General features: G+C 45.0%; 2 protein-coding genes across 10 annotated transcripts in view; one reads left to right on the top strand and one right to left on the bottom strand.

Moving 5' to 3' along the window:
* The window catches only part of PNPLA7 (patatin like domain 7, lysophospholipase), a 114,982-nt gene extending 94,902 nt beyond the window's left edge, over positions 1 to 20,080 (bottom strand). For 3 of the 9 annotated variants that reach the window (XM_083596929.1, XM_083596930.1, XM_083596931.1), the window contains exon 1: positions 3,327 to 3,515. In XM_083596929.1, coding sequence (XP_083453055.1) covers positions 3,327 to 3,362 — 36 coding nt within the window. In that variant the 5' untranslated portion in view covers positions 3,363 to 3,515. Of the gene's footprint in view, positions 1 to 3,326; positions 3,519 to 12,031; positions 12,243 to 12,526; positions 12,593 to 12,728; positions 12,802 to 13,071; positions 13,236 to 13,765; positions 13,858 to 14,949; positions 15,038 to 16,894; positions 17,035 to 18,108; positions 18,272 to 19,382 lie in introns of those variants that run through there. The other 6 variants (XM_083596932.1, XM_083596935.1, XM_083596936.1 and 3 more) reach the window with 3 other exon arrangements.
* Positions 3,581 to 5,004, top strand: MRPL41 (mitochondrial ribosomal protein L41). Its single transcript, XM_083597099.1, has one exon. It carries the CDS (start codon positions 4,013 to 4,015, stop codon positions 4,418 to 4,420), a length of 408 nt encoding a protein of 135 aa, XP_083453225.1. The 5' UTR covers positions 3,581 to 4,012; the 3' UTR covers positions 4,421 to 5,004.
* Positions 20,081 to 25,137: the final 5,057 nt, after the last annotated feature.

Genomic DNA, 25,137 nt, shown 5'->3' with positions numbered 1-25,137 from the left:
CATGTTGGCTGAGCTCTCTAGTTAAAGAGAACTAGAGCCATTCCCTGAGAGTAAAAGAATCCAAGTAGTTGGAAAATCAGACCCTGTGCTAATGCTTTCGTAGTTGCTTTAATGTTGTGTTAGGGAGGGAGAGAAGGGAACCATCTGCCTTAAATGATGTTGTCCCCCTCTCATGCTGGAGCCAGGATAAAAATAATAATAATGATGGCTGGTACTCAGCTTTCTTGGAGTTTAGAACAGTCACTGTGGTATTATTATTATGATATGATCTATACCAAGGATGCCTCATCAAAAATGAAGAAGTGATTGGATTCTGGAACAAGGAGGTCAGCGAGTTTAAGATGTTCTCTCCTTCCCTTCCAGCATGGAGACCTGGGACAAGGTCTAAATAGCTATTTTGGACCACCCAAAGACTTGGTACAAATTAGCATGGTAAATACACACACTAACCCTCAATGTGTATAGTACTAAACACAGAGTGAATAGCTTCAAGTTGTTCATCTAAAAGATGGCAAACAGCAGGTGGGGGGTGGGAGAAAAGCCTCAAGATTTTATATATCAGGATGTTTATTTAGAAACCAAATATTCCTCAAACAGTAAGTTGGATCTAAAAGATAACACTCAGAAAACACACTCACACCATTAGGTTCATTCATTTGTATGTTTTATTATCATACAATATCACCTCTGTGCATGGCACTTTATTAAATGTGAGATATCAGGTCCCTGCCCTAAAGGGCTTACAAATCTGTAAAGTCACACAAAGAAGACAACAGAGGCAAGGGGGGAGGGGGGAGGGGAAAATGGAAGCAGCGTTGAACCAGGGAAGAATAGGCAATTATTCCAGTTACATGTATACGAGGGAAGAATAAGCAAATATTGAAGTTACATGCACTTAGGTTTAGCAAGCATAAGACATAGTATTTACTAGTAGGTAAATACCAAATTATTCACAGAAGAAGTGGGTTTTGAGGAGGAATATGAAAAAGGTAAGAGATTGGCCAGTCAGAGGCATTCTCAAAGACAATTCCAAAGAGCACTAAAGGGGCAAGTACAGTTTTTTGAGTAACATGAGTAAGCAAACCATCAGTAAGCAAAGTTATGAGTTCCACTTTCTTGGATGGCAAGACATTCTGGCCATCACACCAAGACAGTTAGAAAGCAAACTTCAGTTTTAGGTTCATATGTGATACACATCAGAAGCAGGTTCCTACAGCATAGGGGGAGCATTTTCAGTGTAAACAAAAGTAGTCCCTAACAGATGAAAGATGGGACATTTGACATATTAAAATACAAGAGCAAAAAGATTAGGACCATCTGAAAGGTGGGTGGAAGCAAGAGGGGAACAAGAACCAAAATAGGGGTATCAACAGTGGAACCAATAAGCAAGGGATGGCGAAGCTGTGGCCCTCCAATTATGTTGGGCCTATTGCCCACATCATCCCTGACCACTGGCCATACTGATAGGGGCTAGTGGGAGTTAAGAGTTTAACAACATCTGGAGAACCACAGGTTCCCTATCCCTGCTCTAAGACACCTAGACAGCAGAAATGCCTCTGGACAGTATTCAAATGTGAGAATGGAAGACAGGGGTTACTCTCTATGCTCTCACGATGGTGAATGGGCAGCGAAGTGTGGGTGCCTCAGGATAAGTGATATAATTGCAAATGAATTGGTATATTAAGCAGTATTATAGAAATAAACAACAACTCCCTGGGAAGTGACAACTTTCTGGCTGTATGAGATCCAAATTTCAACTAGAACACCAGCTTTCTTCTAACAGAGACCATACAAATGCCTTCAATGACGTTCACAAGCAAGGATTGAATGCAATATTCTCCCCAGGATCAAGTACTCTGAGTTGAACTACTCCACATTAGACCATCATGAAACATGGATGTTTATTTAGCAATCATGGCTAATGGCAGCTGATAGAGCCACCCTTTAAGGACCTAAGAGAATCATGAATCAGATCTAAAGTCCACAGAGACATGAAAAGCTTCCTTACACCAGGTCAGGCCATCTGTCCACCCAGCTCAGTAGTGCCTACACCAAGTGGCAACAGATCTCTGGGGTTTCAGACCAAAGGCTTTCTCAGCCTAACTAGAAATTCCAAGGATTGAACCTAAGACCTTCTGCATACAAACAACAAGGTTGTAACTAGCCACTCAGAGTGAACCCACTGAAATCAATATTAGTCATGCCCATCAATTTCAATGAACCTATTCTGAACAGAAGCAATATTGGATATAACACACATTCTATAGCACTAAGTTAGGGGCGCTTGCCTCCAGGAAAATCTTAAAGGAGGACCTGATGGCAACTTCCTTTCCTGCTTCTCTTCAATAACTTGCATTAAGTAGCACACCACCTCTGAATTTGAAAACTGTATACAATAGTATAGTAAGCCTGCAACTTACATAAGAGTTCGTTCCAGCGATCTCACCTAAAGCCAAAATTGTATACTGTTTTGGGTTCAATGGCAGGTGGGATTGCCAAAGTCATTTTTTGCCGAACCCCATGCCCTTTTCAAAAAAATTTTTTGCCACATATGTAAAGCTGAGACTGCCTGGTTGGCATTGATCCATAGCAGGGCCTTCTCTGTGGCAGTTCCCCATTTGTGGAATGCCCTCTGTGGTGAGGTGCATCTGTCTCCCTTGTAACTAACTTTCAGGAGGAGTTTAAAATATGTGCAAAAATGCCTATGGCTGAGTGATACTATGCCTGAATGATGTTATTCATAGCAACCCAAACATAACTAGTTCAGAGAGTGTTTTTAACTGTTTTTAGAATGTTTAATTGCTTATATACCGGTAATAGGCTGATGTGTCTGTCACCGTGGACTCCTTGAAAGGAAGGGAATGATATCTGCCTTTTAACATCATGGTTTTCAATTATCTTTTCAATGCTTTTAAACAGTCATTTTTAATGTTTTACTGGTAATAATATTGTTTTACTACAAACAAATATTGTGAAATAAGCAGGATATAAATGGAACAACAACAACGTAACTTCCATGAGTAATGATCTCCCCTCACCTTTCAGCCAACAAACACATGCACACTTTATCCCCACAACAACCCTGTGAGGTAGGCTAAAAGAGAACGACTGGCCAAAGGAAACCCAATTGAGCGGCTACGGCTGAGTGAGGATTTAAACGCAGATTTTCCCCGGTCCAACGCTCCTACATAACAACCACCACAACCTCGACGCTCTCTCAAGGGAGCCCTTTAAAGCCGTGCGGGTGCGGGGGGGGGGCCGAGAAAGCCTGGGAAGGGAAACGAAGCGCGTACAAGGGCGCCGCGCTGAGGGAGGAGGCCACGTACCTGCGGAGGGGAGGAGCAGATGTCATCGCTCTCCATGGCGGGTCTCCACAGGCAGCCAAAGCAGCCTCCGGGGAGGGGAGAATGGAAAGGTGGGGGGGGGGTAAAGGGGGAGGAGGCGCTAACGGTTCTTTTCCCTGAGGAGAGAGCCCTGCGGGCGGGGGCGGTGTCAAGGGGCAAAGTTCACAGCGGAGGTCAAGTGGGGTTACTTCCGTTTGGGGGTTTTAACGTCATTTCCGTCCAGAAAGTTTCGTACTACACTAGTTACCTTTCCCAAGCTTGTGCGCTCTCTGACATTTTTTGGACTACATTTCCCATCAGCCCAAGTAGAGCAGTCACGTTGGCCAATCAAAATGGCGATCATCCTTAAGGTTGTAATCCTTGTGCGTCCCCCTCCTTCCTAGAAACCTCCAGGCCGAGACCCTTTTAAGTAAATGTTGACTCTGATTGGTCCCGAGCCTCCCCTCCAATAATCTGTCAGAGAATTGGACCTCCCCTCCGATCCCCTAATTGGTGAAATGAAAATATGGAAGACAGCGATTGGCTATGCGCTTATTAGCCAATGAGAACGAGCGGCATTGATGTGTGCCTGAGAGAAGGGGGAGTAGTGCTGTGAGGGAAAGTAGGCAAGAGATCAACGAGGCTCAGGTACTTTCATTTCTCCTTTGCAAGCACCTGCCTATCTATCCATGGGGCTGTTGAGCGAAGTGACGCGGGGCCTGGCGCGCGGCGCAGACCGCACGGCCGCCTGGACGAGCAAGCGGGGCCCGCGCACTTTCTACAAGAGCCGCGGCGCGCACCCCTTGGGCTACCTAACATGCAACCGGAAGTTTAAGCTGGTGCCGGAGAAGGTGCCGCGCCTGGTGGTGCCGGACCTGAGCGGCTTCAAGCTGAAGCCTTACGTTTCCTACCGGGCCCCCGCCGGCAGCGAGCAGCCCCTCACGGCCCGCGCCCTCTTCCAGCAGACGGTCGCCTCCAAGATCGAGAAGGACGTCAAGGCCGGTACCTTCAGCCTGCAGCAGCTGGAGAAGTACGGCTTCGAGCCGACCCAGGAAGGCAAACTCTTTCAGCTCTTCCCCAAGAACTTCGTGCGCTAGGACGGCGTTGCAAGTGGAAGGAAAGCTGGTGAGAGGGGGGGGGGGACTTCCACACATTTATTAAGCAACAAAATGTTTAAGAAAAGTTTTAAAAAAACACTTGAAGTATTCACTCTTCGCAAAACATTTCAGCTCTTAAAAGGAGCAAGACACCAAAGGATTGGAACTAAGTGGAAACTCTGGGATATCTTCAAGAAGTTCCTGCTTTCTTTTCATTGATGCTTGAGTCATGTCAGAGGTCTGGACGAGCAAGCAAGGAATGTAGAAAGCCAGAAGAGCACCGCAGTTTTGCCAGCTGCTGTGTTGGAAAACTATAAGGGATACATCACACACATACCAAATCTTGTGGACACAGTCATGCAAGCAGAGCAGGAAGAATTTATGCAAGCCCCAAGTGTTGGTTTTCGTTTTCGTTGTTTTTGGAAATGCTACTCAGCGGAACAATTTTACTGGATTGTTTGGAAGTTGACATGTATAGCTTGTGAATCTAGGCCTCCTATCATGGATAGATATTAAAGAGACTGAGGAAGCAGGCAGCAAACACTGGTCATCTTTTTGTTTAAATAAAGAGTTTATAAAATGTGGAGGCTCATTCTCTTTCTCTGCACAAAATGGCTGTATAGGCTCTAAACATTTGTTTTGCTACATAGCAGACCATAAACTTTCAACTAGGTAAGCTGCCTATTCAGGAAAGCCCTTCAAGGTATGTCTTCCTGACCACTGAATTGATTGAAGTGACACAATCTACTTAACAATGGGATAATCCTGCTCTAGAAGCAGTGTTCCTGAAAATAATTCTTGGGAGTCCATTATTATTGTTATGGGAGGACTTATTTTTAATGTGGAAGCATTGGCCTCACCAAATATAATTTATTATCATATACAGTTAAAATACCAGAGCTATCTTATAGTAAGTAGACTGTTTAATGTAAATTAGAATTAAGGGGAGAACTGCAAAAAAGCTATTCATTTTTAAAATATGTGGTATCAAAACTGATGCCCACTACAGTTGCAGTAATGCCAGCTACACCATTGGTTCATTGAGCAACGTACAAGTCTCACACTAATAGCAGAATTAAGCCTGGCTTGCTGTGCATTGCTCCATTAGGGAGGAAAGGGCCAGTCTGCTTCTGCAGCAGCAAGGAACTACCAGTAGTTTGCAGGCTAATGCCTCACATGAGACATTGTCTGAAAGCACACAAGACTTCGGTGAGGGCCTGAAGGAGTGGAACTAAGTATGCCACCTTGGGTTTTATAATGGAATAAAGGCAATATGTAAATGCATAAAATAAAAATTATAGCATTAATTTGACTCTGGTTTGCCAGAAGCGGCTTAGTTATGCTGGCCACATGACCTGGAAGCTGTACGCCAGCTCCCTCGACCAATAAAGCGAGATGAGCGCCACAACCCCAGAGTTGTCCGCAACTGGACCTAATGGTCAGGGGTCCCTTTACCTTTTAAGGCATCATGTGGTGGCAAGCAACAATACAAACATATCCCCAACACCCACAGTAACTTAGGTCCTACACCCAAAGACTAAAAAAATGAACAATTGGAAGGTTGTAACCAACAAATGACATCACTCTTTATTTTAAAAAGATCAAAAATATTTTTTAATTTTGTTTACAATACTGATGTGCGTATTTATACACAAACACCCTACATTGTAGTGTCTCAAATTACAAGTCCCCTTCAGCATGAATTTATGCAGCATTGAGGAACTTGCAAGGGCCATATCAGGGTTTCAGGCAAGTACCCCACGCTTAGCACTGATGGTTGCTGGTGTTGTTCACTTCTGTGATATGGAAATGCATGAGTAATTTGCATCCCTTTTCTTCTTAGCTTATGTGTTCCCAGTAACATATTCAACCAAACCTGAAGCATAAAGCCAGAGTGATACTTTGCCTTTCCTGTGAGGGGGAGGTAGACAATAGAAGCATGAAGCAAGTGCTGCTCTGTATTTTAGCATTTCCCCTCCCTCCTCAAGTTCTTAACTGAGAAGAGTTCTCCATTTAGATGGCTACTGAACAATGAGGCAAGATAAGAGACACACACAGGCTGCCACTTATTTTCAGCTGGTGTCAAGAGTAAAGTAGCCTGGATGTGTTTACCCCAAGAGGGGCAGAGTAGTATGGAATAGCTTTCCTTGCTGCATAATAGATAGCAGGTCAAGTTTACTTCACTGGAAAAATAGGAGAGAATAGCTGATAGCATAACTTTTATTTGCTTATCCTCAGATCTCCTTGATCACATAGGAAGAGAGACCTTAACTAGGGTTGCGATACATTCAGAATTTCCCGGACATAGACAGTAATTGGCCATCAGAAACAGTGGAAATCGCTTAAACGCACAGGAAAATCAGATGTATGGCAACCCAGGTAGGCAGTGTTGTTTTTGGCAATTTCCCTTAAAAGTAGCTCAACAACTGGCCCGAAGAAAGCTCAACAACTTTTCTGTATGGATTCTCACTTTTTAAAATATGGAAACCCTACTTTAACCCCAAACTAAGTGGAGCTGCTGTCTGTAGAATATATAGTGGAATAAGAGAACTTCATCAGTGTAATAATCTTATTTCTGCAGCAAGGAATAAAATGGATGGAGAAGGGAGAGAACACATCCCTGAAATGTCTGAGGAGTCTTCAAAGCTCTCAGAGCAATGAAAGACTCCCAGGAATAAAGCTGGAAATCTGATATAGAAGAGGTGATAGGAACTCCATCAGGGCCTTCCTACCAAAAATCTATATCTGTCTTTCAAACCCTAGTACTAAAAAGGCCTGCTACTGAAAAAGGCAGGCATACCATAACTTTAATTAGCACAATGTTCAGGACAAAGTGGCAGTCTGGCTAGCCTCCCATTTCCAAACATGTAGGACATTATCATAAAAAGAACATGTTGCTAAGAGGCTGGTCTCTTTTTTGACTTTGACCAAATCTGTTTCACTGTGTGCTTTGGTTTCTGAACCTTTTTCATCAGTACGTGGTCCCAGCAGGTCAAAGCTACTTTCTTCTTGGATCGGCAAGCCAGGGGGTTGATCCTCTTCCTCCAACACCACATCAAAGGTGGCCGTAGGGGATTCATAAACTATCTTCAGGTTCTGGGCTTTGAGATCCACTCGCCTTGCTTCTTGCTCCATAGGAACTACAGGCATCACTGCAGATAGCTCCAAGGGGTTGCTCAGAGAAAGCCTTGACCAGTCAGCTCCATAAGCCAAGGAATTATGCAAGATATAAGAGGAAAGAACAGTGCATTCCTCTTTGTTCTCCACTGAGGGACAAGAAAGGAAAGGACAGACACAAGTTAGATGACAATTAAGTTGCATAAGTAATCACCATTTCCAACAATGGTAGCCATATTCAGTTTTAAATTTTATTAAATAAGCTTTTACTCCAGTTTACCACAATGCTCTGAGACAGAGGTTGGCAACCTAAGGCCCATGGGCCAGATACAGCCCATGGCCAATTCCATGGATCGGTGAGGGGAATCTGTGGGGGTTTTCTCGGGCCCGGGCACCATTTTTCCCCTAGCCAACATTTTCCCCCTTCTCCGTCATTGCAGCAGAATCTCCTCTCTCCTCCTCCTGGCTTAGCAAATCGCCGGCCAATCGCCTGCTAAGGTTTGAAGCCCTGGCCAATGGGTGAATGGCGGCTGCGCATGGCCAAGAGGAGGAAGGGGGCTGGGCTCATCTGGCCAAGAGCATTTCCAGCAGCCCCTTGTTGGAGCAAGCTGTTTGCCGCCGCCGCCGCCGCCGCCTCCACTCTGCCAAGCGCGGCTCCTGTGCCTGCCCTTGCGAGTGGCAGAGGGTGGCGGCAGCGGTGGAACGAGCAGCCCTAAAGCTGTCCTTTGGGCTGCTCGTTCCTCCTCTGACACCGACGCCGCCAGCCTCTGCCTCTCGGCAGCACCCTAGGTAGGCAGGGGGACGGGAGGGGCTGGGGGAGAGAGAAGTCCCTTCTGCCGTGTGCGCATGCACACACACACACAAACACACACACTCCAACGCACCAGAAGGTGAACCAGCCCACCCCCCAAAAAGCTTGCCAACCCCTGCTCTAAGGGCTTACATTACGAGTCAAGCATTAAGTAATAATAATAATATAATAATAATAATAACAACAACAATAATAATAATAATAATAATAATTTATTTATTTATACCCCGCCCATCTGGCTGGGCTTCCCCAGCCACTCTGGGCGGCTTCCAAAAAAATATTAAAATACTATAATACATCAAACATTAAAAACTTCCCTAAACAGGGCTGCCTTCAGATGTCTTCTGAAAGTCTGGTAGTTGTTATTCTCTTTGACATCTGGTGGGAGGGCGTTCCACAGGGAAGGCGCCACTACCGAGAAGGCCCTCTGCCTGGTTCCCTGTAACTTGGCTTCTCGCAGTGAGGGAACCACCAGAAGGCCCTCGGTGCTGGACCTCAGTGTCCGGGTAGAACGATGGGGGTGGAGACGCTCCCTCAGATATACTGGACCAAGGCCGTTTAGGGCTTTAAAGGTCAGCACCAACAATTTGAATTGTGCTCAGAAACGTACTGGGAGCCAATGTAGGTCTTTCAAGACCAGTGTTATGTGGTCTCTGCGGCCGCTCCCAGTCACCAGTCTAGCTGCCGCATTCTGGATTAGTTGTAGTTTCCGGGTCACCTTCAAAGGTAGCCCCACATAGAGCGCATTGCAGTTGTCCAAGTGGGAGATAACCAGAACATGCACCACTCTGGCAAGGCAGTCCGCAGGCAGATAGGGTCTCAGCCTGCGTACCAGATGGAGCTGGTAAACAGCTGCCCTGGACACAGATTTGACCTGTGCCTCCATGGACAGCTGTGAGTCCAAAATGACTCCCAGGCTGCGCACCTGGTCCTTCAGGGGCACAGTTACCCCATTCAGAACCAGGCAATCCTCCACACCTGCCCGCCTCCTGTCCCCCCAAAACAGTACTTCTGTCTTGTCAGGATTCAACCTCAATCTGTTAGCCGCCATCCAACCTCCAACCGCCTCCAGGCACTCACACAGGACCTTCACCGCCTTCACTGGTTCTGATTTGAAAGAGAGGTAGAGCTGGGTATCATCCGCATACTGATGAACACCCAGCCCAAATCCCCTGATGATCTGTCCTAGCGGCTTCATGGAGATGTTGAAAAGCATGGGGGAGAGGACAGAACCCTAAGGCACCCCACAAGTGAGAGCCCAGGGCTCTGAACACTCATCCCCCCCCCCACCACTTTCTGAACACGGCCCAGGAGGAAAGAGCGGAACCACTGTATGACAGTGCCCCCAGCTCCCAGCCCCTCAAGACGGTCCAGAAGGATGTTATGGTCGATGGTATCGAACGCCGCTGAGAGATCCAGCAGAACTCGGAAACAGCTCTCACCTTTGTCCCTAGCCCGCCGGAGATCATCAACCAGTGTGACCAAGGCAGTTTCAGTCCCATGATGAGGCCTGAATCCCGACTGGAAGTGATCCAAATGGTCCGCTTCTTCCAGGCGTGCCTGGAGTTGTTCAGCAACCACCTACTCAATCACCTTGCCCAAGAAAGGAAGATTTGAGACTGGGCGATAGTTGGCCATCGTGGCCACATCTAAAGATGGTTTTTTAAGAAGCGGTTTAATAACCGCCTCTTTCAGCGGGTCTGGGAAAGCTCCCTCACAGAGGGAAGCATTCACCACCCCACGAAGCCCATCGCCCAGTCCTTCCCGGCTAGCTTTTATAAGCCAGGATGGGCAAGAATCAAGGAGACAAGTGGTTGGTTTCACTCGTCCAAGCAGCCTGTCCACATCCTCGGGGGTAACAGATTGGAACTGATCCCACACAACTTGACTAGACAGGACTCTAGCACTCTCCTGCCCCGGCCCTGCTCCCACGGTGGAGTCTACCTCTTCTCGAATCTGAGCGACTTTATCTGCAAAAAACTTTACAAAATCATTGCAGGAGATCATGTGGCCCGTACTGGGCCCTGATGGAGCAGGTGGTTCTGCTAAATTGCGAAACACCTGAAAGAGTCTCCTGCTGCTGTTTTCCGCAGATGCAATAGAGGCGGTGAAGAAAGTCTTCTTCGCCGTCGCTATCGCCACTTGGTAGGCTCGACATTGAGCTCTAACCCGTGTCCGGTCAGATTCAGAATGGGTTATCTGCCACCGGCGCTCTAGCCATCTCAACAATTGTTCCATTGCCCTCAGATCCATGGAAAACCACAGGGCTGTCCGGGCTCCATGCAATCGGAGAGGGTGCTTTGGAGCCAAACAGTCAATAGCCCTGGTTAACTCCACATTCCAGCGGGCCACCAGGGAATCAGCTGAAAGGCCATCAATGTGGGATATAACATCCCCTACCACTCTCTGGAAACTATTTGGATCCATTAAGTGGTGGGGGCAGACCATCTGAATCGGTCCCACCTCCCTGCAGAGGGGAAGGGTCACGGAGAAGTCCAGTTGCACCAGGAAGTGATCGGACCATGGCACTTCTTTGGTTTCGCTTTTACTTAGTGTCAGAGCACCAACATCCATAGAGGTGAACACCAGGTCTAAGGCATGCCTGCAGCTATGAGTTGGGCCAGACTTATTAAGGGACAGCCCCATGGAGGCCATGCTTTCCACAAAGTCCCGAGCGGCCCCTTGTAAGGTCGTGTCGGCATGGATGTTAAAATCCCCTAGGACAACCAAACTAGGTGTCTCCAGGAGAACATCCGCCACGACCTGAAGCAGCTCGGGCAGGGAATCCTTGGTGCAGCAGGGAGGTCGGTACACCAAAAGGAATCCTGTACTGCCCCTATTGCCCAACTTCCAGAACATGCACTCAGAGAACTGGGTCTTTCCAATAGGACGCCTGGTGCAAACTAATGACTTCCTAAAAATCACTGCAACCCCCCCTCCCCACCCACAAGGCCTGGGTTGCTGTGCGTAAGAGAAACCTGGTGGACAAGCAGCGGCAAGGACAGGCCCATCTGCTTCATCCAACCAAGTCTCTGTTACACATGCCAGGTCAAATCCTCCATCCACGATCAAGTCATGGATCACAATGGTTTTATGGATCATTGACCTGGCATTGCACAGCAGCACCTTCAGGTCGTGTGGGTGCCCCTTGCTGATTCCAGTATCCGTCCGGTCAGGACCAGACCTGGAGGCAGGGATAGTCCTCAGACAACGACTAAGCCTGCTTCCTCAGTAAAATAGGAAATAATTTATCTCTCAACTACTGTTTTTAGCAAGAATTAAACTTTTCATCTCTTCTTGCTGCTGGGCAGGAGGAACAACTTAATGGCTACTCCATATTACCTTCCACTGATTAAGGAAAAATAAATCATGTTTTTATGAAATGGTATTCTGCCCAGCTATTTATTCTCAGCTAGAATGTATAAATGACATCCTCTTCAACCTATTTGCATTTTCCTTTCCAAGCGTCTCCAAGCAAACAGCACGGATCAACACCAAACCAGATCCTTGGGAGTATTATTTAAGCATTTGATCTCATCAGCAAGATGAAGTTAGGAGTGTTGGTAGCTGAATAGAATAAGAATGTTTCATATACTCTGGAAATTGTTTTTTGTCTTTCACTCCAGAAGAAGGCACTAAAAACACAGGTATATGGCTCCAGCCAGCCCCTGAGCCTTTCTCACACATCCCAGGTGCCAGCTACCAAGATCAAAGCACTCACCCATACAGCCTTGGCAATTGAGGATTTTGAAGCCATTGTGCATGCAGGCTGCCAGCAGTAAGTGCTCCTGTGTTGGATGCCACTTTAACCTCCAAACTCCACCCTGGACATGGGTGTCCGCCAGTGGCTGCTTCATATTCCGGGTATCCCACAGCATGACATGTTCATCGTAGCTGGAGAAACAAAAGCAGTCCTCAGAAATCCATAAGAGGTGGTTTTTCAAGGGTACAATAGAGGACTTCAGATTCCTAGCTAGCCCTTACTTAACTGTTGCAGGGCTATCAATAAAGACAAAGGCCAAGCTAGAACCAAACCATGCTCTTTTTCAGGCACCCAGGGTCCCATCCATAAGTTGCCACAGTCTCTAGCACAGACACACACAAACAACAATCAGCTCACTCGTCTATTGCTAACCCAGACAAATGTACATAACAAGATATATCTCAGGGAAACTCACCTTCCTGTGGCCAGCAGATCCTCCCGGAGTGGATGGCTCTGAATACTGCACACTCCCATTGAATGCCTGTCACAGAATGCAAGTCAAAGGTTAGGCAGCAAGAACCTTCATCAGATGCACCAGTTTAAATCTGCTTGAGACAACTGCCCAAACAGTGAGGAGAGATGAGCAATACACCCTCACCTGACAGGCTACTGCTTACCTCTCACTAGTGAAGATGGGAGCTCTCGGGCTGCTCCGGATGTCCCATCCTCGTAGCTTGCAATCATCTCCACCTGAAACAAAGAGAAAACTGATCAAGCCGTGTGACGGTATAGATAGCTGGAGATGAGACACTTTTTTCTTGTGACACAGAGCCACTCCACAAGGCTAGAAGATAAACCTCCAAAGGCAGGAAATGTTTTGTTTCCCAGCTCAAGCCTTGCTGCTCATGCACATGAAGCATAAAAATCACCCAACATTATTGCCAGCAATAGTGGTTTGGTGAGCATTGGAGAAAAAACTAAGCACTTCCCATGTGTCATTTACCGCCATCGGATGCAGACCTGAATATACAATAGATGTGTTCCAGTAGTCAAATGCAGCAATCCAGGCCTCAAAGTCATGTGCCTTCCACTGTTCCAATATGTGCAGGGAGGCCGATTCATCAATGGACAGCAAGTTCAGCCTCCCTTTTGAATCACTGCTGATCAACTGCAGTGGGCAGCCACTACAAGGGAAATAGTGCAAAATAGAAAGGACAGGTTAGTCTTTAGCAGGAGGGGGAAATTCCTGTGCACAAGGCCAATCTTTTTTAAATCTTCCACAGAAACTGTCACAACCATCACTAAAAGAAGAGAACTGGATTTTAAAGCATTTCCCAGATCAGCTGTGCCTTTCCCAAGGTACCCACAGCCCAAACAGCAATGCAAGCAACTATAAAGGCTCCTGATTCATAAGATAAAGGCAATGGGGTAATGCACTCTGAGAAGTGCAAGGCCTTGCTCTGTTCAGCATGGGCAGAAAATAGGCTGAAAAGAGTAGGGGACTAGAAATATATATGCCCTCGGTGAATGCGTATAGATCCCTTACAAAGCCCCAAAACAGAGCATGGAAAGGCAAACTCAAGGCACAAACTTATGCAGACTCCCATTAGACACAGCTGTCAGGCAGTCCTCCCACAGCAGGGATTTTGTTCAACTTTTAAAACACAGCAATGCTAGCACTGGGCCAATGTCTAGCTAACTGGCCTCTGCTCACCACTGCCCTCGTCCTGTGGACCAATCAAGAGATAAGGCAAGGCATTCGGCTCCCAGGTCAGCACTGCACAATGGTTCCAGCTTGCAGCTCTTCTACTGGAGGGAAAAGAAAACTTATCAAGACAGGCCCAAGGAGGAACATCAGATCCAACACTCAGTTAAGAAAATACAGCTGGACCCCACTGCAGATTAAGTTTTCTTCAGGCAATTCAGAGCATGTGTACAATTTCAGTCACTGTGAGTAAGAGAGACTGTTCTCTCAAGTCCTAGTCACATGCCAGCCTTCACGTCCAAGGTTTTTGCAGCAGTTTCAACTACCCTTGTATTTTGTTTAAATAAATAATAATACATTTCTATTTGTCCCTTGCTTCTCCCTCTTTACTGTCCCTTTGTTTAAGCACAAGGTTCTTGAGGACAATGCCCAGTTATTCAATGCCTGCAACATAAAGTCAGCACCCTCAATTGTATTACCTTTCCTATCATGAAAATACACTCAAGCTGAAGTGGAATGACCACACAGCATAGCTGTCAAGTGTCCCTTATTTGAAGGGACAGTCCCTTATTCCAGCGCCATGTCCCGCTGCTGTCCCTTATTGATGGATGTCCCTTAAACGATGTCCCTTAAATTTCAAAGGAAGCAGCTCCTCTCCCTCCCTCCCTGCCGGCCAGGGAGGAGGGATGCTCCAACTGTGTTGCTTGGCTGTGTTGCTCACCCAATAAGAAGTCTAAGAATGACTGGGGGGTGGAGCTTGCATGCCTTGTGTGTGGCTAGTTAATGCAAGCTGAGGGGTTTTTTGAATGCTGGACGCCATTTTGTTGCATGTGCTGCTGCAAACTTTGCAGTGGAAAGCCAGGCCGGGGAGCCATCTTAAGTTGAGGCTGCATAGGCCTTGTGGTGCATGTGATTCAGATTCTATTCAGTTGAACCTCTAGTTACAAAGTTGGTTGGACAGTGTTCTCAAAGCTACCAGCATGCGTTTGACCAGACTGCAGGAGGACAGGAAGACTGGAGTGCCTGGAACAGATGAGGCTGCAGGTCCCTTATTTTGGCTGCTGGTCCCTTATTTTCAAATCTGTAAGTTGACAGCTATGCCACACAGAGCTCTATACCTGCCTATAAAATGAACCGCTTTGCATAGCTATGGCTCACACCCTAACCATGAATCTCAATTACGGTTCACTTACCTCACTTCCTGTTAAGCGGGAGAGCTCCACTGCTCCCTTAGCATTTGCAGTGCCCAGAACAGGATGTTCTGCAATGGGAATGTGGCACCTTGAAGAGGAATGAATAATAAATACCTCAGAAGAGTAAGTCCCTAGGCCCTCTGTTTAGAAATGAAATATTAACATGTGTTTAAGCACTTCATCTCCATTTCAAATGCAATATAATAAGAGATCTACCGTATTGGCCCAAATATAAACCGCACACGAATATAACCTGCACCTTCAAAATTCAAGGGGGGGAAAGAAAAAAAGACAAATGTACCCAGATATAAAGCCGCTCCCTTAAAATTCCGCAGGCCCTCACACCCATAAATGGCAAATGTAGAAGAAAATCCTATGCGTACTAGAGAGGACCCGCAAGCGGGTTAAACACCTGTTCGTAGCACCGTAAATGCAAATAAAAAATCAATACTGCACTGTAAAATACGGGGAAAGCAATGAAAGCATTAGAATTAATTGCACAACAGTCTTAAGCTCACAAATTGACAATAAAACTTTTTTGTTCCATTTTACCATATGTCTGTTTCGGCAGTGATATAGTAAAAGCCAATTTTTGTCGGGTCGCAAATTTAAGCCGCACTTTAACTTTTCACCGTCAAAATTTGGGGGAAAAGTGTGGCTTATTTTCAGGACAATACGGTATATACCATGTGTAACACCACCCCTGTGTATAAGATGACTCCTATTTTGGGGGACTCAAAATTGAGGAAATGGGGGGAAATTGCCCAGAGTTGTTAAGCTTTGGCGGGGGGGGGGATTGCCTCATCTTATACATGGGAAAATATGGTAATACATTTAATTTTTAAAAATTTTGGGTCTAGCTTCTTGTTCTTCCTGTTTTATTACAAATCATACTTATTTTAATTTTTTAATTTTTGTAACCTGCCTATATAATATTCACATTATAATGTAATATTTATGATCAGTTGTATTGGACTGTGGTAATTTTTCATGTCCTGAGCTCAGTAGATATCATACTGAGCAAATTGGCTGAAAAAGACCACCGATCTGCATCACTGTTAAGGTGTAGCAGCAGTGCTTTTTTTCTGAGGGTACTCAAGGGTATGAAGTACTGGCACCTTTCCCCCAAAATGTTACTTACTGTAACAACTTCATGGTGAATACCGGCACCTTTTTTCTTTTTCTTTTTAAAAAGCACTGTGTAGTGGTGACATGGGATCAATAGAAAGGGGTACTTTGATTTAGCCACAGGCTTTGCCTCACAACAATACTGAAAGGTTGGACACTGCTCTTCCCATTTTATAGTTGGGGAACCAAACCAGGATGACATGACCAAGGCCATAAGCTAGAGTCTATGGGAGAAGCAAGCGTTCAGCCCACATCCAACACTTTCTCCAATGGTGGCACAGGGAGCCACAAATCCAGTGCTGGTGAAAGGGTATAGTGCCCTCAGTGGAAAGTTGTCATTTCCCCTCCAAGGGGAAAAAACTCATTGCATATGCTCAGGGGCGTCTTACCCATAGAGGCTAGTGGTATTGGGCACCAAGTTCTGGTGGGCGCCAGGGAAGAGGCAGAGGCTGGATGCGGCGCCTCCCAGCATCAGCTCGCCACCCTCGCCCACCTCCACCATGCCACGCCAAAGCAGCGCTGCACCCAGAGCCTCCGTCTGCTGTGGCCACTGCAGCACAAAGCAGACAGCTGAGCCGGGAGGCGCCATGTCCAGCCTCCGCCTCTTCCCCACCAGAGGAGCCGCCCTCCAGTCGCTGCCCGCCTCCTCCAGCAGTGCCGTCCTCCCTAACAAATTCTGGGAAATGGGGGGGGGGGGTGCCGGAGGGAGCTTTGCACCACAGTGCTGGATATGCTTAAGACGGCCCTGCATATGCTACCAAACAACATGCGGAAGAACTGCTTTGGTGCTGGTCTGGACCTCTGTCTCCAGCATTACCATTTAATGTCCAGCAGGGCAGCCATTTCCAGCCTTTGGATCTCAGTGAGTGGTGTGAAAATTTGTTCTCCAAAGTAATACAGGTAGAGGCGGCCCAGGCGCACATGGGGCTCATTGTTCCCTTCAGGGCTCTCACCAGCCTGCAATGGGAAGCAAAATCAAAAACTATCACTTTGAGACATTGCCTCACCCCATCTCTTCCTCTCTCCCACATTCAACTACCTGCTGTCCCTGAACTACCCATCAACTGCACAGCTAGAGAACATAAGAGATTCCTGTGCATCAATCCCCTCAGGAAGTTTGCCCCATTGCTCTTGTCACCTCTGCTAAAGAAGACATAGGCCACTGTCACACCTAGGTGGGAAGGAGAGGTGAACAGCTCACTTAAACACATTTGGGAGTTATTTGGGACAAGCTAAGATATGGAAAACCAATTGAGATGGAAAACCGATTTTATTCTAGCCTGAATAAAAACTACTACTGCTATACACTTCCTGTCAAAATGATTAAAACTTAGCATATCTACAGTGTTCAAGTCTTTTCTTGTACATTATCTCAATATTATCTCATTAATCCCTGCGACAGAAACTTCAATATCACACATACTCTTATTCAAGAGGAGACGAAAGAAGACTGGTTTGCTTAAGAGCACCTTAAGCTACAATCTTAATGTGTTTTGAGTGTTTGGTTATCTTCGACATTACACTATTTTATCTAGCTAGATCCTGTTTAAAACAATACAGCAGCAGGTAAGTTAGTTTAATACTATAGTATCTGATGTTCTTGTTGGACTATTTAGTAGTGCTGGATTATAAATGGGGTTTTGACCCAAGCAAGGTTTTGAATCAGAAGGACAGTATCCCAGGCATAGGAAAGATCTGGCCCACCAAATGTTCCTGAACTGCAGTTCCCATCATCCCTTGCCACACTTGCTAGGGCTGCTGGAATCTGTAGTTTAGCAACATATCGGAGAGCCAAAGGTTCCCCAATACTGCTGTATGCAAGCAAAATCAACTTTTCATTCTGCATGGACTTGAGGTGGATGAGCCAAAAGTGGGAAGAATGAGAAAACAAGTTATAGACAATCCATCCCAAGCCTTAACATCAAAGCACCTTAACAACAACCCCCAAAATATGCTTCAAGGAACTGTTAACTTGAAACTGCTGGAGCTCTTTTCACTGCATAGGCAACACCAGAAAGAAGGGCCACTCACACTGCTGTCAGGTTTCTTGAGTTGGTAGGTGCCACATGCCAGGATGCTGTGCCAGCCCTCCACAGGGCACCACTCTACGGCATCAGCACTGTATTCTGTGTCAACCACCTGCAAGGTCTGAATCTTACACTGCAGAGCCATGTTAGTGGACACTCATCCTGGTCTGGAAGGAAGGGAAGCACAAGAAAAGCAGAGTCAGCAACACTCACATTCTGAATTAAGACACACACATCATGCATCAACTTCACACTTAATTCCATATAATCTATCTCCAGGTGGTTGGGAGAAGTCCCTCTTTTTAACTCATTCTATCCCCAACAGCAACAGGTTAAAAGAGGGAGCCTCCCCCCCACCTATGTATCCTCCACAACCTGCAGAAAATACGGTAGATTGAGGGCAACTGTAAAGTTATATGAGTATGTTTGGAAGAAGAGGCACTCAGAAGGAGGCTCTGTCCCCTTCTGAACACTCCTCCCCGCCCCCAACAAAAGAAAATTAATACTCCTCCACCCCACAAACTACCTCACAGTCACCCTCAAAGCCATCTCCTGGAGGACGTGAGGATTTACAATCTCCCTATTTTAACCTACCTCAACACGGCAGACCCCCCATCTGTTGGGCATAAAGAAGCTTGAAATATTGTGGGTGGGAAAGTTGTGTTTGGAAGGGGGGGTCCCCTAATTAATCCCACACACACTCACACAAACTACTTGACAGCCGCCCTCAAATCCACGAGGACTTGCAAAGTCCCTCTCCTAATCCACCCTAGCACAGCAGAACCCTATGCTATGAATAAATAAAGCCCCATGGATAATGGGTGTGAAGCGGGTGGGGGGGCACACATTCCTTAATCCTTCACACACACACACACACACACACACAACTACTTCAGTCACCCTGAAATCCACGAGAAAGAGGCTTTAAAACTCCCCTTCTTTCAACGAACTCCTCACGCGGCAGAGCCCCGCACTATTTTATTTTTACTTATGACATTTCTAGACTGCCCTTAATCCGAGGAACACAGGGCGCTTTTGCAATATTAAAACACAAAAATACATAACGTGGTAACAAACAAAAACTATAACACACACACCCCGCACATACTAGACATCAAGAAAGCCCCACATAAGATGTGCAGGGGTGGGTGGGACGGCCCGTCTCTTAATCCTCCACCCCCACCCCGCTTCCCCACAAAAAACCCACGCAGGCTATCCGTGGGTCGAGCGTGAAGAAGCCCCTCTCAGCCTCCCCATCAGCACCACAGCATGTCCCACCTCACGGCCGTCCCGATTCCCGACAGAGGCGAAGCGGAAACGCGGCAGCCACCCCACAATCTTCTCCCCGCCTCTGAGGGGGAGTGAATGAGGCGAGGCGGCGGCGGGGAAGGGAAGGCAAGGCCGGGTCAGGACGATCGCTCGCTGCCGCCGCCCCCTCGGCCTTTCCCTCCTCCTCTCCAGGCCTGAGACGACCTGAAGCGTCTCCTCCTTCTCCTCTCTCGGTCTAGGAAGGTGGCCATTGTGAGGAGGGCTCACTCGCCCGGCTACTTGGGCCGCCTTTCTCTCCACCATCGTCACCACCACCACCGATGTTGTTGTTATTTTCCGTCCTTAACCCTAAGGTCCCTAGGGCGGGTTTCAACATTTAAAACAATTCTTTTTTTATTTGTATTGTTTTATTGTTTGTTTGTTTGTTTAATAAAATTGAATGTACCACCTGATTGTGTTGTCGTTTTTTTACACAAAAATAATCCCTCAAAGCGGTTTGCAAAAAGGTGAAACGGCAGAGAATCGAGAAAAAATTCACAACCCTAGTTAATGCAGACAACAGTGCAGCGCGTTAAAAACTCGCGACAACTTTTTAAGAGACTGGGGAGCGCCGAAGAAAAGGGAAGAACGAAGGTTGCCTGATCTCAAAAGGCAGGGAGTTCCCCAAGTGATGGCGCTGCCCGCCCGAAGCGATCAAGTACTAAGCAAATGTGGGAAATGGGTATGATGTGGCACCTGGAGCACTGCCAGCCAGTTTGGTCAGAGAGCAGCCGTTTTATTGAGACAACCCTCAAACAGGGCACAATGAAGTGTGGGGAATAACCCTACGGGGGGGAAAACCTGCCTGTTTAAAGAGTAGCAGGAGGACAAAAGGACACAATTTTTTTGTCATATGGCAGGATGTCAAATTAGGTGTACAGAATGTATAGCAGATGACCCGCACAATTTAGAATCCACATCTAGCATTCAGAAGTCTACTGTTGACTGAATGGAAATACAGATGAAAATCCCACATCTCCCATCGGTGACAACCACCTTGGGGTTTTATTTTCAAGTCAGTCTTTGTATCTTATCCAGACATTAAACAGTGCTTTCCTGACAATATGGTTTTTAAATGCTTTATGTGCTTTAACCTTGTTTTACCACAAATATGCATGCCACCCAAAAACATTATTAAAACCTTCTAGATCCAAAATGTCTGTGTTCTCAAGAAGCAGCCATTCTTTCAACCAGCAGAATGCTGCTGATTCATAATAAAGTTTAAGGTCTGGCAGGGCAAATCCACCTCTTTCCTTTGCATCAGTTAGTATTTTAAATTTTATTCTGGGCTTCTTGCCCTGCCAGACAAATCTAGAAATATCTCTCTGCCACTTCTTGAAACAGTCCATTTTGTCCAAAATTTGCAATGATTGAAACAAAAATAACATTCTTGGCAATACATTCATCTTTATAACAGCAATTCGACCCAACAAGGAAAGCTTCAAATTTGACCATATTTCTAAGTCCTTTTTCACTTCTGACCAACATTTCTCATAGTTGTCTTTAAATAAGTTTAAGTTCTTAGCAGTCATATTAACCCCCAGGTATTTTACTTTCTTAACCAATGTTAGACCTGTCTCCTTCTGAAACCTCTCTTTCTCAATCGGTGTTAAATTTTTCTCAAGAACTTTCGTTTTTAACTTGTTCAACTTGAATCCTGCCACATGACCAAATTCTTGAATCAGTTCTAATACTCTTTTAGTACTAGATTCTGGCTCCTGTAATGTCAATACTAAGTCATCTGGAAAAGCTTTCAGTTTATATTGTTTGGCTCCAACCTGTATACCTTTAATCAGACGGTCCCTTCTAATCATATTTAGCAAAACCTCCAGGACCGAAATAAAAAGCAATGGGGAAATTGGGCAGCCTTGTCGTGTACCTTTCTCTATCTTGAATTCCTCTGTCACCACATTATTAACTATTAGTTTAGCCTTTTGTTCTGAGTAAATTGCACTTATACCATTTTCGAACCCTTGACCAACCCCCATCCCCTGAATATTTTTCTTCATAAAACTCCAAAAAATATTATCAAAGGCTTTCTCCGCATCTACAAAGATTAAAACTGCTTTAGTACTGATGTTCACTTGCAACTTCTCCAAAATGTTAATTATATTCCTCGTGTTATCAGACAAGTGTCTACCTGGGAGAAAGCCGGCTTGGTCCTTATGTATCTCTTCCACTAATACTTTCTTTAATCTTTTAGCCAAAATATCAGCAAATATTTTGTAATCCACATTGAGCAGGGATATGGGGCGATAGTTCTTAAGTTGTGTCTTTTCAGACTCAGTTTTCGGTATAAGCGCAATATAGGCTTCCTTCCACGACTCTGGCGCTTTTTTCCCCTCCAAAATTTCATTACAGACCTCCTTTAGTGGTTGAATTATCCAATCCTTCAAATATCTATAATATTTTGAGGTTAGACCATCCGGCCCTGGAGATTTGCCCAACTGCATATTCTGGATGGCACCTTCTACCTCCTGTTCTGTAATTTTATGGTTCAACATTAACTTGTTTTCTTGAGAGATTTTTTGTAGTCCATTTGTTTTTAAGAATTGGTCTATATCAAACTCTTTCTGTGGCCCTTGTGTATATAACTGTTTAAAATACCTCTGGAAGCATTTTCTAATTTCCACTGGATTCTGAATGTTCTGAATGTTCTTTCCTTCCACTTCCAAATTGGTAATAGTATTGAGCTTTTGTCTTTTTTTCATTTGTCACCGATGGAAGCAAAGGCTCAGAAAAAGCTCAATATGGAGGCCAAATGGCTGAAATATTGGGAAATTTTGGAGCAAGAAGGAGACAAATTGAAATTGCAGAGTTTTGAGAAATTAAAAGACAAAGTGCGAGACTGGCTTCACTATTATCAAATAAGGGAGGCTTATAATTTGGACAAAAAAATTGGCTTCCAGGTGGAAAAATCAAAATTGGAAACAGAGCTGTTAGATCCCAAAACTAAGATACTTTCAAGAATGTATAACTTGCTGTTGAAATGGAATACGCAGGATGAAACGGTTAAATCTGCTATGATTAAATGGGCACAAGATGTTGGACATAACATTATGTTTGCTGACTGGGAACAGTTGTGGACCACAGGTATGAAATTTACGGCATGTAATGCCCTAAGAGAGAATATTATGAAAATGATATACAGGTGGTACATGACACCAGTCAAGCTTGCAAAAATCTATCATTTGCCGGATAATAAATGTTGGAAATGTAAAGAAAATGAAGGTACATTCTTTCACCTTTGGTGGACGTGCCCAAAGATTAAGGCTTTCTGGGAGATGATCTATAATGAAATGAAAAAGGTATTTAAATATACCTTCCTGAAGAAACCAGAGGCTTTTCTCCTGGGCATAGTCGGCCAATTGGTGCCAAAGAAGGATAGAACTTTCTTTATGTATGCTACAACAGCAGCAAGAATACTCATTGCAAAGTATTGGAAGACACAAGATTTACCCACCCCGGAAGAGTGGCAGATGAAGGTGATGGACTATATGGAATTGGCGGAAATGACTGGCAGAATCCGAGACCTGGGAGAAGAGTTGGTGGAAGAAGATTGGAAGAAATTTAAAGACTATTTGCAGAAACACTGTAAAATTAATGAATGTTAAAATGATGTTGGATTGAAAATAAGTGGTATTAGCAACAAAGTTAATAAGAATATGCAAAAATGGATTGATAATAGATGAAAATATAGAGTTATAATATGTTAAGATATAGAGTTAAGATAAATGAAAGAGGGTAAGGATTTGCTGAACTGACTATGTGAACGGGAATACAAAAAAGGGAGGTGCGAGGAGGTCAAGGAAACAAACAAACGAGCTTAAAGATATGAAAAAAATGGATTTGTTTTTAACTTTTTCTACTTTTTTCTTTTCCGTATTTTGTATTTTCTTTTTTTATGTATTTTTGTATTTTTTTGTATTTTTTCTTTTTTTTCTTGTCTTCTTTTTACTCTGTTAACTTTTGCTTTTTGTAAAATCCTAATAAATATCTTATAAAAAAAAAAGAAAATCCCACATCTCGCCAGATATCCCTCTCTGTATACACCAATGTCTGAACTCAAAACATGGCATCTACTTCTTGCTAATAAATATATAAATGTGCTTCTAATTTGCTTCTAATTGGACCCTTCCCCCAACCAACCCTGACCATTCTTTTGTTTTACTGCATATTTCATACCCTCCAACATTTATCCAATGAAAGTAGGGACATCCTATTCCGTAATAATAATTTTACTGTATATACGACACATATGACTGGGTTGGCCCAGCCACTCTGGGAGGCTTCCAAAATATATATATATATCTATTTAAACATAATAAAAAACATTAAACATTAAAAAAAATCCCTATACAGGACTGCCTTTAGATGGCTTGAGGGTCAGATAACTCAATATCCTGCAACATTTCTCTGATGAAAATAGGGACATCCTACCATACCCTCCAACATTTGTCCAGTGAAAATAGGGAAGTCCTAAGGAAAAGTGGGACATTCCGAGGTCAAATCAGAAACTGGGACATCTTCTGTAAATTTGGGACTGTCCCTGGAAAATAGGGACATTTGGAGGGTCTGATATTTTTCTACTACAGATTCTTGAACTTTATGAGTGAGCTGCATCTTTAATTGTTAGATTTTTATTTAAAAGATCAATAAAAATATTTTTAAATAAAAAGGATAGAAGCAATAAAAGGGCTCCACGTTGGGAAGCTCAAATGGGGCCTGGGAGCCACCCCACTAGAACTTCCCCCCTCCACAGACTTTCTGCATAGTGTAGGCCTGTTGGAAATCAGTGTTCCAGTGTGTTTATATATTGTTGTGTGTATGTGTTTATAATTTTATTAATATTTTACTATACTTTGTAGTCAAGACTGTTATATATCTTTCGTCAAGAAAAAATAAAGCAAGTTATATTAAGTAGTGGGTGAACATAGCAGACAACACAGAGATTTCTCCAAGTAGTTCTTTATAAGTAAGCTGGAACTGAACTGAACTGAACAGCTCAGCTGGCCTGCTTTTATAGGCAGCCAGCTGTCAACATTGTAACAACCACCACCCAGGGTTTCCCACCTAAATTAACTGATGTGGACCTGTGTGAAAACTATACACACAATACCCCTGGTGGCCAGGGTGAGAACTTCAACACATAATACCCCTCCCCACCGATATAAGGCATTAGTTACAATCATGGTGGTTCCATTACATACAGCAATACCCTTATTGGTTTCAGTAAGGCACATAAGCATATTAATTCACCATACAGCTTTACATGTGCAGTTGGTCCGGTGAACATAGTCTTTTAAATAAGCTGGGCGCTTGGAAACCCTGCCAGACCGCCGAGGGCCAGTACCAGAGTCCGGGTGGCCGCCCAATTCTGGCAGGGACTGTGATGCAACCAAATGTGGCATTGAGCCCGAGTTCCCTGGCTCCACTGCTGTCGAAGGAACTGCCATGAGCGGACTCGGTGGACGGTCAGGCACAGTGGTGGTCCGAATCTCTGGAGAGCCAGGCAGACCCACCAAAATGGCTTGGCTCGGCTCCATGCCCTCAGTTTGTGAGGAAGATGTAGGTGGAGCCTCGGCTTCCATTAGCAACTGCTCCGGAGCTGGGGCCACAGTTGGGGGCACAGCGGTAATGTCCAAATCCCCAACCCTGTGCCTTAGCTGGTCTATGTGCCAGCACCACAGGTGTCCGTTCTGGAGTGCCACCTGGTACGAACGGG

Source organism: Podarcis filfolensis (assembly GCF_964270895.1).
Source record: "Podarcis filfolensis genome assembly, chromosome: Z".
NCBI lineage: Eukaryota > Metazoa > Chordata > Lepidosauria > Squamata > Lacertidae > Podarcis > Podarcis filfolensis.
The sequence above is the reverse complement of the archived record's forward strand: the minus strand, read 5'-3'. Positions and strand labels throughout refer to the sequence as shown.